Source organism: Argiope bruennichi, chromosome 2 (genome assembly GCF_947563725.1).
Source record: "Argiope bruennichi chromosome 2, qqArgBrue1.1, whole genome shotgun sequence".
Classification (NCBI taxonomy): Eukaryota; Metazoa; Arthropoda; class Arachnida; order Araneae; family Araneidae; genus Argiope; species Argiope bruennichi.
Genome location: NC_079152.1, coordinates 72729791 through 72744140, shown reverse-complemented (window position 1 = coordinate 72744140; position 14350 = coordinate 72729791). Strand labels below are relative to the sequence as shown.

Sequence of the window (14350 nt, the reverse complement as noted above, 5' to 3'; positions counted from 1 at the left end):
CCGGAAACAGAACTGCAATGGCGACCAGCGAAAAACACGAACCGAAACTAAGTGCAACGGAAACTGCAGCTAATGGTGAAGTAGCCAAGGTTAGTATAAAAATACCTCCATTTTGGACAGAAAAGCCAGAAATTTGGTTTTACCAAGTGGAGGCGCAATTTTCCATTAGTGGTATTAAATCAGAGGAAACAAAATTTCATTATTTAATTGCGCAGATGGAACCAAAATTTGTTGAAAATTTATGGGATATAGTCACTGATGCTAATGAAAATAAATATACCGCTGCGAAGGAGAGATTGCTGAATACCTTTAAAGAAAGTGAAAATAGACGTATTCAGCGTCTCGTGTCAGAAATGGAGTTAGGCGATTTACGGCCAACTCAACTACTTCAAAAAATGCGTAGTTTGGCGACAGATGGGATTTCGGATAATGTGTTGAAAACTCTATTTCTTCAAAAAATGCCGGATTCCATCCGAAATATCCTAATCGTCAGCAATGAAGATATCCGAAAACTTGCCGAAATGGCTGACCGTATTGTAGAAATGCATCCGAATCGGGAAATATATGCTACATCTAGAGGTGATATACAGCAGGATAGTGAAATAAATAGTTTACGTTCGCAGATTGTTTCTTTAGAGCGTAAAATCAACCGCTTACAACTTGAACGCAGTCGTTCAAGGAGCAGAGCTGCTAATCAAAACAATCGGGGGCGCAGCGCGTCTCGTAAACGATTTAATCCTGCTGGTAAGTACTGTTTTTATCATTATAAATTTGGAGCAAAATGTCATCCCGATAAATGCAAGAAACCTTGCGAGTGGAAAAATGCAAATTCGGAAAACTAGCATCAGCAGCAGACTTAACGGCGAGTTCTGCTGCGGAAGTAAATCAAGATTGCCGTAAATACCGTCTATTTGTCTTTGACAAAAAACGGGTTTGCGTTTTCTTGTGGACAGTGGAGCTGATGTTAGCATTATTCCCAATACCGCAAAACAAATTTCGACTAGTGACTATAAACTATATGCTGCAAATGGAACTGAAATTGAAACATATGGAACAAAAGTATTAACCCTTGATTTGGGATTACGTCGTGAATTCCAATGGCCTTTTATCATAGCAAATATAAAACAGCCAATTTTAGGAGCAGACTTCCTAAATCGTTTCCATTTGTTAGTTGACGTTAAGAATAAAACATTAATTGATGGAATAACTAACCTCTCTACTCAAGGTAAAGTTGCACCTGCCTTAAACGTCAGTGTAAATACAATGTACAGTGCCTGTAAATATTCAGATTTATTGTATTTGTACCCATCTATTACAAAACCTAATTTTTTTATTTCTGATGTAAAGCATACTATAAAACACCACATAGAAACTAGGGGACCACCAGTGTACTCTAAAGCAAGGCGATTAGATCCGAAGAAATTAGAAACTGCCAAACAGGAATTTAAGTTTATGATGGACAATAATATTATTCGTCCATCTAAATCAGAGTGGGCCAGTCCACTGCATATGGTCTCGAAGAAAGATGGATCTTTCCGACCATGCGGGGACTACAGAAGGTTGAATGACCAAACACTTCCAGATAGATATCCAATTCCTAGACTCGAAGATTTTCAGCACATTTTGCCAAACAAAGTCATATTTTCTAAAATTGACCTTTTTAAGGCCTATTTTCATATTCCTGTTGCAGAGGAGGACAAGAAAAAAACGGCTATTATTACTCCGTTTGGACTTTACGAATTTAACAGAATGAGTTTTGGTTTGCGGAATGCTCCGGCAACATTTCAAAGATTTATTCACGAAAATACTTTAAATCGTTGGTCGTAATATCCTAAAATAAGAAATGTTTATTTTATGTATCGAGCGTTTACAATCTGCACATTAAAACGCAGAGTCATACGCCGATAATACCATCATGAATGAAGCGCATGCCTCATTACATTTCGGCCAGAAAATTTTGCAACATTTTTGCAACGTGTTCTTGAAAATTAAGGCATGATCACCATTCAGCATTTCTGGTAACTAAGACATAAACATCGAAGATTCCTGTTCATACGTTGAGTCTAAACTTCTTTAAAGATTTTCAGATACGTTGACGTGTGTCTTATATGTACACATGTGAACGTGGGATTTATCCGCCGTCCACATGAGTACGTATAAGAGTACTTTCTGAACTCAGAACCTGCATACGGTTTTAGCGATTTGCACTTTTAAAAGGTTGATTGGCGATTCAATATTCCATTAAAATTTTTTCTCCTTTTGATGACTAACAATCCTTTAGGTTTAATGGTTCATTAACAGAACAATATTGAACTTGCATTTGAAATAGTAAATAGTTTTTGTATTTGCTGAAGAGAATTTTCAAAATAATTTGCCATTAATAAACATGAAGTATATTTAAATAATTACGGTTGCATGAATTGTATTTTTATAACTGACAACTACAATTGTCATTCATTATATATATATTAATATTTTATAGTTTCTGACAACTTATAATACCGTAAATTTATCGTTTTAAAAGTTACATAAGAGAAAAAGTTACTCCCTTGGATTCCGTTAAAAATTCTTCTCATTAATTTTAATTAAATTATAAAATGTTTTTCAGAACAAAAGTCTAAGACATTTTCGTTTATTAATCAAATTACTGTTAAAGTCTTTCTTTATAAGAAAAGTCCTGTGGATATATTTAAATACCCAACTCATAATGAAATTATTTAAAAATATTAGTATTTTCTATTTGAATAACATGAATGTCTTTTGTTTATTTTATTATTACTTTCTTCCCTAAAATTCTTTCGTAGATATATCGTAAGAAAAGAAAATGCCTCTTTTTCAAAAAACTAACTTTTTCTTTTTGGAAACAATTGATATTTAAGCTTATTAAAATAGCTTAGTTTGTATAGTATTAAATCCCAGTGATTCGTCCTCATTCATTCCTCTTGAACAGTTGTTAAATTTTATTGAATTTCAAATTTTTTCTAAATCCCGTTACTTATAATCCCTCTAAATGAAAGAAAGTAATAATGATTTAATATATTGCACTTAGGTGGTATTACACTGCATAGAATAATAGAAGTATACTAGATCTTTTCTAAAGAAAAAAGTAGAAATATTTTAATTTTACTAAAAGTACTTTTATGGTAACATTTTACAGACCACTCAACAAGAAAATATAGGTATCATTACCATAATATTAAAAAAAATATTAAAGGCAACAAAAATAGTTCCTACTGTTCGAAATTCTGTAAAAGAACAAAAGGAAAATAATGCAATGAATAAAAGTATACTGCATTAAAATAAGATGTTAGTAAAAATTCTCTTCCCATTGATTTTATGGTTTCAAATATTCATATATCATATAAAGATAGGGTTTCTGTTTGACAAAAATTATTCAATGCACTTTCCAATGCTTTGGAAACTTATTGACGGGCTAAAATTGTTTTCACCAGTCGATAAATAAGCATTGTTCAGAGGTTTTTTACCACTTTAAGATCGGGGCTTTTAACTGGTCATGGTAACATTTGTACAATATTTCCAAGAACAATTTTTACCTTCATTGGCAGTGAATGAAGACTCCATCGTGTTGAAACAGCCATTTTTCTCCTAATTCACAACCATAAAGAAGATCAGAATTTAGTACTTGAATATAGTCTGTATACTTCTGTCTGCTATTGACAAAGACCAGATTTAATTTTCCTCTATATTCAATTGCTAACCAGGCCACAACATTTGTCGAACTGAATAAATTTCTTATTTATTCTTCAGACAATGCCAGTAGTGTTGATAACCATTTGGACCATACAAGTCGAATTTCATCTCATCTGAAAATTCCATTCTCATCTGAAATCCATTCTATGGTCCGTGATATGTGCTTTTTAGCCCAAAATAAACATTTATCAATATGCATTTGATTCCATTTTGGATATTACATTCGCTTTTCGAAAATGAAGTTTTTGGATGCTTTTATGTAGTTGTAAGCTGTTTGGTTTGCCACATGATTAACTCCTGCTTAATTTCGAACCTTGGCAAAGCTTTCACTGCTCTTTTTAAGCTGGTGAATAAGTTTTCTTTCATCGCGAGGTATTAACTTTTTAGCCTACTCGTTTTCTTTCTCTTTCTTCTATCTGAATTTCTGGTGAAGGTAGAAACTATATTGTTACTTACGCGCAGTATACGAGAAATCTCTAATACCTTTACCATCACTTTTAAAGGCCAAATTTTGGTCTTTTTGAAAGGACAAGTATTCATTTAATGATAATCCTCTAGTCATTGAAAAACGAAAAAAAAAAAAAAAAAAAAAAGCACACACACACACACATTTATTTTAACAAAACATGCTTTTAAAAAAATAAGAAAGTCTGGAGCTATTTATTTATTTGTGCATAATCAAGAAAATAAAAAAAGAATTTAGCAGACATCCCTCTGTTTTTTTTACACAGTAGTTGTGCTGTGATTCATGGGTAATTTTTGTACATCATTGTATGATCAGAATAGAACATATTCATGTTTATGTTTTTGTGGCTTATGGCATTTTACAGGCTCTCTGACAATTATCTGTCAGTGATTTAAGCTGAGTGAGCGTCTCTTGTTTTTTCAGTAGCGCCAACTAAGGCCAAGAGTACGACTTAGCTACTTTATGCGTCACATTCGCTTGCATAACCCCTTTTTACAGGTGGAAACATTCACACACCTCAAAGATAGAACACAGAAAACAACCATGCTCGAACTGGGACTCGAGCCCCGACGCCAGATCATGGGAAAGATGCGCTGCCCCTATACCAGGGTACCGGCTTTTACACAGTGGAAATCATATACTCTAGTTTTTTTTTTTTTTTCATAAGCATTAGTGGTAGACTTTAATAAGCCTTAGTAAAATTAAAGCAACATTGTTAAAAGAATATGCATTAGAAACTGATAATAAGCATAAAAAATAAATCATAATGTAAATAAAATCATAATAAATTTTATTAAAAATAACTTGTCCTTTTATATTTTTATGCATGGTAAATTTCAATTCTAGATCTTAAATGCATATTAATTGTTTTTAATTATTGTTCGTGAAACATAAAAAAATTAGCAGAAGGTTTACAACCATTATTAAAAATTAATCAAACTTCATTTTTAATTACAAAATCAAATTCATAAACTTTCTTTCTATATCTCATTCTTACTACGTTAAGAGGCTTTTAACCCTACAATAAGAGTGCGAAAATTTGGATACGGCAATATTCTTTAATTTTCGGAGATTAATTTGTTTCAATTTACAAGGTAACTCTATCAACTACCTTTGAAACAGAAAAAAAAATCAAACGGAAACCTTTCAGTGTCATTTTTTAATTTCGGAAGTTTGGGAGACTATGGACAGATTTTGAAAAATCTGATGTCACATTCTTACTTTTTCGCATTTTTTGATTATTTTATTGATTACATAGAAATATGCGTGCAGTTTTATAAAGTGATCAAAATAAACCTGAAAGCAGAGGAAATGAATAGAGTTTTTAAAACAAATCATAACATCCTTATCAAACTCGAATATTTACTAAAATGACGTTTTAGATAAAGAGCATGGGAGAAAAATCAGGCATATCCTGAAAGCAACATGTGGCTGCAAGTATCATCCGTGAGAATAGAACAATCTTGAACTTCGACTATTACCATTTGTTTTAATTCAGAAAGATAATGGCGGGGGTCAATAAGATGGCGGATATAAAAGAATTCTTTCTCTGCGCGATTACATACTTTTGAGTTCCGTTACAGAACTTGGCACCCCCACAACCGCAAACATGAGAGTTATCTTGGCCTGTCTTGTTGCATCCCTTTGCGTCATGGTAAGAAGGCGTAACTTTTTTATTTCTGCTTTTATAGAAAAAACATTTTATGAATAAAGTGTAAATGTACATCATAAAGGAAATACTATTTTAAATATGCATGTACATTTATCATTCTGTTTAATGTGTTTCCAGCAAAATATAAAAAGCTGGCATTCTATAGAATGTCTAGGCATTGTATATAATGCTGGACATTTTAAAGTAATGTATGAAATATGAGAATTAGTACATACTCTTCCTAGCTATTGTATATAATATCTAGCCCTTCTATAGGATTACAAATGCTATTTAAGTAATCTACGAGAAAGGTCCTGATAAGCTTATTATATAAATGACGTGCATTCCTCGAAAATACAAATGTTATTCTGAAAAAAAATGAGAGTGCCATTAAAACAATTTATTCAAAATACGTAAAGAAAAATTAAAGTTGTACAAGAAAAATGTATGTCATTCTTATTGAAAAACACAAAATTTTCATATAAAGAATGAGAAATTAAAATTTATCTACTTGTTGTCACATAGTAGATTTGAATGACATTTTGTTATATTTTTCACAAAAAGACATTTCATGTTTTAGCACTTTGTTTTACTCATTAATTTAACGGTTTCTTGGCCACTTTCACTGGACTGAGCAATTGCAAATGACCGGAGAAGAATTTTCTGAATTGTGATCTCACATGCATTTGTTTTAAAATTCTTTCAGACGTTCCAAGTAGGTAGAAACTGTCCTCTGACAAACTCTTTACAATTGACAACATATTGCACGTTTCACCTCGTTCCTTGTTGACGTCAGGAACAGGAACTCGCATTGTAACTCCCAAAGAAGCAGTGCGATTTTTTTCCAAATTCATTTTCAATTTTTTTGTCTTGTATTTTCAGATAGATTTGAGAATTTATTTTACCTTCAATAGCATTTTTAGTTTTGAAACAAAGGGTGCGCAAAATATCAATTCCATCATCTTTATTATCAAGACTACGGAATGTTAAATGAAGTCATGTGCCTTGCCACGTGATATTCTAAACGAATCGGAGATGTATTTCATATTTTGTCGGTATCTTATTTCGCTTTCGATAGAATGCCTAGGAAATGTATGAAATATGAATCGTTTCATATATTACCAGCTAGTTTTAGGAATTATATACAATGCCTGGGAATTCTATAGAATGCCGGATTTCATATTTCACCGGTAAAAAATGCATTGATTTATTTTATAACAAGGTTGGAATATTTAAATTTTTATTCAGATTTTTTATAGTTGAATTCAAGTATGCATAATATTTCAACATTTTTACATATTCTTTTTTCTTAACTCTGAGGATTAAAAAAATTTTGCTTGATGGAATGAAGCTCATATTAGTGCGTCTTTAATACATATCTTAATTCAAATATTTGCAAGCAAAATTGACAACTTATAATTGATTAGAAAATGCATGCTTTCCACACTTACTTTGGATTTCTCCACGCAAGCACTTCCTTCCTCTAAGATTTAATTTTAAATGCTTTGCTTCAAAGATTAATTCTATTACTTGATAATGTGATTGATAATTCCAATATTTCATACAAACAGGATCTGTAAATGGTATAAGCTTCTTTAGGTAAAATAGTTTTTATTTACAGAGTAGTTTTAAGTGCGATTTAAACTTCCAAACTTTCTTAAACATAAAGATCGCTTAGCAGTGAAAATTTAGAATAGAAAAAGCAATAAGAACTTTATAAAATTTTTTGCTTATATAGATTAAAGAAATTACGTTAAAATGATCTAAAAACATCCATCAAAAGAGATAGCAATATAGACAAGTAACAATTGCTTACTACAAGATGAGTATGTTTTGATAAGTTAGGAAACGTCAGAACAATTGCATTTATTATTACTCTATTAATTCATCCTCAACTCACTCTCTGTTTCATACTTTTCTTATTCTCATCTAATACTCTCATTTATCAGAAGTCGAATATAAACCACTAACTCTCCAGAGTCATTCGAATCATGTTCATTTCCTCCAATATAATGCACCTTAAGATCCATCAGACGACTGGTTGAAATATTGAACATATAATTATTTTAAAGCATTATTATTTACATTACATTTTTTGGTGCGAAAACCATTGAAATTAGTGCCAGTACCTTGGTTTTATAGTTAGCGACTTCGAGACCTACTTCCGTACACGTGATCAAGCACCCTGTGTGGAAAAGATACGGAAGATCGAAGGTGGTCAGATGTTCCCGCCAGTTGATTTTAGTTCAAAATTACGAGATCCATTTTAAATACCCATTGTAAAAATTTACAACAGGATGTTAATCTAAATAAAGGGATTAATAACAACGCCATCTTTCAAAGCTATATACTGGGATAAGTAAAACATAAAATGCGAATTTTTTTCACGGTAAAGTTTGCATTTTATTTCATATTTTTAAAATGAAATCATGTAACAAAATATATATATATTTTTTTTATTTTGATAGTATTCGTTTTTATCTAGTTACATTTCTTTGTATACTTTCTGTTTTCACTGGAAACATAATTTAATAAAATAGGTATGATTAGGCGAACGTTTTTAATCATTTAGCAAAATTCAAGATTTGGCCACATCAAGTTTACTACGAAAACTTTTTGACTTAATAACAACAGTTGTCTCTCATATTTTTTAAAAAAAAATAATGAAAGCTACAGTTTCACATTTAATATGATCACACTATGAAATTCAATGGATAACAGACGAAGAATATAGATGCTCTTTGAGTCATTCATAGCAGGTTATATTGATGGCAAAATAGATATAGCACTTATTGTAGTCAAATATGGAGTCGTATGGTAAAAGAAATACTATATCTTGATACAATGTTTGATTTTGGAATATAGCATAGATAATCGGTTCAGTAATTTATTATTTATTTATCTGATTAATTGATTTAATTGATTGTACTAATTTTTGCTCTTCTGTCTAATTCAGGCTGCTTCTGCTGCCTTGACTTGCTTTGGTGACAAGGAAAAGTGCGCTGAAGATGAATGCTGCATTCAGCTCGGAAACACCTTCGCCGGTATTTGCAAAAAACGCCACGATGTTGGTAAGAAATGGAATTTATTTATTTTTTTTAAAAAAAATAATGAATAAAATCATTTATACATCGAATTAGCGATTTTTATTATCTAGCCACTAGTTTTGTAGTGATGGATTGATTTGGTTATATTAACGTTCCGTTTGAAGCAACACTAGGGCTATTTTGGGAGGGATCTCGTAATTTTGAACCACGGTCAAATGACGAGGACGACACCTGAACTGGCACCCCCCTCTCCACACCACACCACACCAGCGGGAGGACGTTTGGTCATGAGGGATTTAACGTGCAACAGACCCCCTTACACGACGGTTCTTCGGTGGAATCGGGTAACGAACCTGAAACCCTCCGGTTCCGAAGCCGAAACTTTACCACTAGGCCATCGCGGCCTTGTAATGATGGAAGTAAAGTAGTTAGACATACCCTGAGAATCAGTCTTGGAGAACTATGCGAATATAAAAATTGACGCTCTTATTTCATTTTAAGATTAAATATGACAAGGGACTTCACTTTCGGAACAAAACTGAATTTCTTATTCTTGCTTTTCTCTCATCTTAAGATCAAACATGAATTGTCCATTACCTTTATAATACCACAAAGGGCATATTTAAAAGTTATGCAAGTATTGCTCCCTCGTGTTGATCATGGTGTTCCAAGTAATACTTATAGCAAAACACATGATAAGTAAAAGTAATAAGTTTTAAAAAAATTCGAAGGAGATGGATGCAGGTCAGGAAAAAAAAAATCTAATTTGTCAAGTCACAACACATAATACTTTGTATGTGATTACGCTGGTATACTATAGAAAAGAAATGTTGAAATGTCGTCCTTAGTTGGTTACATTTATATTTTTGTGTTATTTCTATGATGGAAATCATAAATTTATGTCAATAAAAGCTTTAAAAAAACAGAAATTGCTTTTAATTTAATTTTTGAAAGAAAATTTAAGAAAAATGTGGTTTATAGTACAAAATTTACAGTAAACGATACTTAATTAATAATAATGATGAGTCATAATTAGCAATATTTAATTTTGCATGTTTAAGGAGTACAAAAAATTAGCATTTTATTCAACTCTGTTCAAGTAACAAGCAGTTTACGTAAATTTTTCCTTTAAGAATAAAATGTCAATTTGACCTACAAGACTCTTTATTTAATAAAATAAAAAAATGTATTTTTGGTGAAAAAATAGTTTTTAGTGTAAATTTAATTAACGAATTATGTTAAGAGTTTTTTAATCTTTTGGTAAAATTGTTAGCTTAATTTTAAATACAGTAGAAAATAAAAATAAAAAACAATTTTTAATGTTATTTATTCATTAATATTGCAAACTATAAAAATATCCTCATTAAGTCATAGTATCTTTCATGAAAATTATTCAGTAATCAGTTTTTTTTTCCTGTTCAATATTTTTGGGGTTTTATGAAAAAATTATATATTTAAATAAAAATTTAAAAAAATATATTTCTCTAAAAAAATCCATTTAAATTTGTCTTTCAACAGTTTAGCAGTATAACAATATTTCTAATGAAATAAATAGAAAAATTGGGGCAAAACTCTATTTTTCAATAATTTTGAAATCAAATACTACATTAATTATTTTATTGTAGTGAACGTATTATAACGATTCAAATTTCCTCGGTATATGTACAAAAATGCTTTGGCATTCCTATACAAAATTTATTATATATATATATATATAACTTTCCTTAATTGTAATAATTATAACGAGACTTAAATTTCAGATGAGCTCTGTGAAATGAAGCCACTGAAGAACTTGATCAAGGACCACGTCTATAAACTCAGGTGCCCATGTTTGGAAGGACTCAAGTGTGTGTCTTCTAAAGGTGGTCTTGTTGGCGTAAGTATCTGATTTTCTACAGAAAGGAATATATATACATGGAATAAATTCAGTTTATCCATGTTCTTAAAATTAATTATATTCTAACTACTTAAATTCAGACTTGCCCGGCTTCTGGTTTCCCTATTCTCCCCAGAATCTAATTTCTGTTACTTTTATGGTATAGTTTTAGGCAGTGGAATCAAATGAAAATCACTAATCTTAAAGGATGGCATACTCAGTTACATTTTTGCGAAATCCTTTTTTGGAACTAATACAGGGCATAAAATTTATTTCGGGAAGAGACATGTGATATTAATAGCATATTTTTAGAATATTCATTCATTAAAATATTGTAGCTTAATAGTCAGGTAATTCCAAGACATTAGCCTTCAAATTTTCGATATATCTTATATTCTAATAAGTGAATTCTATATCGATCAGTAACGGAATACGAGGAAGCTTAGTGTGACAACTAGGTGTTTGTGTTCGATGCTGTTAATTTTCTAATAAATAATATGAAATTAAATTACAGATTTTCAGATACTTTTATTAAATTCTCAGTGGCAATGAACTAAATTAAAATTTTTAGAATTTAATTATAAGTTAATCAATTAATTAATTGAATTTTGATTTAATTATATTAAAATCACTTGATAGTTAATTTGAGCAATAATTGATTGAAACATTCGAAAATATTTCGAATAATTAGTTATGGAATAAAAATGAAAAAGTAAAAAAAAAAAAAAGATATAAAATGATAAAAATGATACTCTTCGATAAAAAATACACTTTTCGGATAAGTAACAAAACTGCATTTTCAAAACCTTTTATATTAATTTTTTTCCACACAATGCTTTTAAAATGGATTGAATTTGTAATTTATACAGTAATTAATTTAGATTTCTTTTATTTGTTGATTCATCATTTGTTTTATTATTAATTAATTTATGCAATTTAAGTTTAAAATAATTAATTCAGCAATTGCTTTATTGCTCCTTTTCCAAATACTCAAACCTTTCAATGGGAAAAAAAACCCTCTTTAAATTACAATCTGCTGATTACAATCCTTTATAAACTTTTATTGAAGCGACGTTACACAAGACCCGCCATATTGCATACTTAAAATGTTATATTAAATTATTGAAGGTAACGTAATACATAGAAAGTGTTGAAGTTCAACCGAGATATCTCGGTTGTACTTTCTAATACATATCTATCAACCTATCTAAATTGGCATAAGAGACAAATTTTAGCCCACAGAAACCTGTAATTGTAAGTATCTGAAAGACGAGATATCTCGTCGGTAGCGTTGAAAGTGTTAAATACGATGAATATCTAAGTGATAAAGAATCGGGTTGATATACAGATTTCTCCATTATGTAATTTTATCTTTTGAAAAAAAAAAAAAGAGGAACAATATTTGCAGATTATTTTTATAAATAAATTACAAAAATATCTTGATTGATAAATTAAATGAAAATTGTTTCACTTAATTAAAAAGATAAATTAGTATAATGTGAACTGTATATTAGCGTAAAATCCACTGTTGATTGTAAAATAAATGCCTCACTTCTAAGGAAAAAAATGTAACAGAAAAGTAGAGGAGGGATACAAAAAAATACTAATAACTTACTGCGTTTGCTATGAAATCTTAAAATAAAGGTTTCATTGAAATTATGTGAGTTGAATTGAAATATTTATTTACAAACCGATATCATATAAAGAATAGATCTATTACATAAAAATTTGGTTGATTATTTTATAATATTAATAGTTATTTTACCCTGGCATCAGCATTGTTTATTCAAATGCACGTTATCTTCCATTTCAACTGACTAATTCTTTTCTCTTTTATTACAGAAATTCGCAGGTAAATGCCAGAAAGACAGCGGTGAGGAACCTGAAGAAGAATAAACTGTACACATAGACTTTCTGTAATAAAAAAAAATCTGTAACTCTGTTGTCCTGTATAATTTAGGATCATTAAATTCTCATTGACAGTAGTTAGTAATTCTTCAGCAAACAAAGCAAAAATGAAGAGCTCAAGAAAATCAAAAGCCCTCTTTCAGTCACGTCTCTGATTTTGTAACACCTTTTTAAAATGGAATAACTTGATGCAGTTATGATGTTGCGAGGGTTGAGCAAGGCGGTATACATACCTAGAGCGCTAGTCTTAGAAGCCGAAAAAATCAAAATCATTGGCGTAACAAGTATAAGTAGCGCCTATAGCAGAATATGATTTTTTTCCCTCTAGTTGCCAACAGTAACTTTCCAAATGCAATCAATATCCAGGCCATGATATTATTTTTTCACTCTTTCCTCATTTTTTTAAAAAATGGCATTAACGTGCTAATGCTTTGTCTCCTTACCGTTCCTAAGATCGGCGGCTGGAATCACCCCCCTTCCCTTACACACATTTGGTTCCAGGTCCCTACAGAACTGATCATAATACACCCCGAGTGCCACTTCCTCTTGCAATGTTGCTTCCATGGTGTTAAATGGCAGCAGAATGGCGTTATTATCATTCCATTTTGGAAACCACCATATATTTGACAGGAAATAAAAGAATTTCACTTCCTATTACTATTTACTAATTGCCATAAGCATTTAGTTAATATTCCTTCTTAAATATATCTCATAATTAATCTAAAACTAATAAGGATAAATAATTTTAAATAGAGCTAAAGTCATTCACTCTATTTTCATTGAACTAGAGTTTTTTTCTATTTTAAATGTATTCCAAATGAATAGTATTTCATGAAAATATAACTTTCAGAAAAAATTCAATTGTTCATAAGTTCTTTTGTATGCCGAAAGATGGCAGCACGAAACTATCATCGTGGGTAATGCAGGAATGTAATTCTAAAGATTGTGTGAAAAATTGAAATTACCTAAAACCAATGAATATGTCACACATTTTATAATTTCAGCATACACTATGTACAAAAAGAAAGTCGAATTTAACAGCCTATGTGGCAAATGTCTGCTAAGTAAGAGATATTACCTTCCCTCTAGGAAGAGATAAGGTTTTCTTTTCTTTTCTCATAGAATTAAAATATATAAACCGGTACACTAAATTATTTTTGTTCAGATTTTATGGAAGGAAAGTTAAATATAAGAAATTTATGGACACTTAATATGTATGCTAGAAAACTGCAAACATGAAAGCCAAAGCTGACAATATATTTACTCTTATTGTGTGCAACCAAAGTTAAATTAATCAGACAAAAATTAGGATAAAGATCATTCATAAATTATAGATCGATTTTAGCTCAAATCTTCTTAACATCGATCATATAGATATGCGTTTTAATGCCACGACAGCTGAGAGAGGGGGGGCATGATAAGGGGTATGAATTCCCGAATATAAACATTTGAAGAGCGATACAAAGGTAAAACATCGTTGTATTTTAGTCACTTTTCAAAATCAAAGACAGAAAACTGATTTTGGTGGTTCAAAAGTCATTAATATTTTTTCAGCCATTGATACGAATGTGAGGGGGTTAGTATTATTCCCCTAGCGTATTTCATCCTCATTACATCAATTCGATAGTTACATAAGATGTCATGAGTCTTGCTACAGATTGCTTATCAAATAAGAATGATCCATTAAGAAA

At 30.7% G+C, this 14350-nt stretch overlaps 1 protein-coding gene across 1 annotated transcript; it reads left to right on the top strand.

Annotated features, from left to right (window-relative positions):
* The first annotated feature begins 5674 nt into the window (after positions 1–5674).
* LOC129962127 (U33-theraphotoxin-Cg1c-like) lies at positions 5675–12688 on the top strand. The gene is made up of 4 exons (XM_056075865.1): positions 5675–5831; positions 8785–8899; positions 10636–10751; positions 12594–12688. The coding sequence occupies exons 1-4, from the start codon at positions 5787–5789 to the stop codon at positions 12645–12647; spliced, it is 330 nt and encodes a 109-aa protein (XP_055931840.1). The 5' UTR covers positions 5675–5786; the 3' UTR covers positions 12648–12688.
* The last annotated feature ends 1662 nt before the right edge of the window (positions 12689–14350 follow it).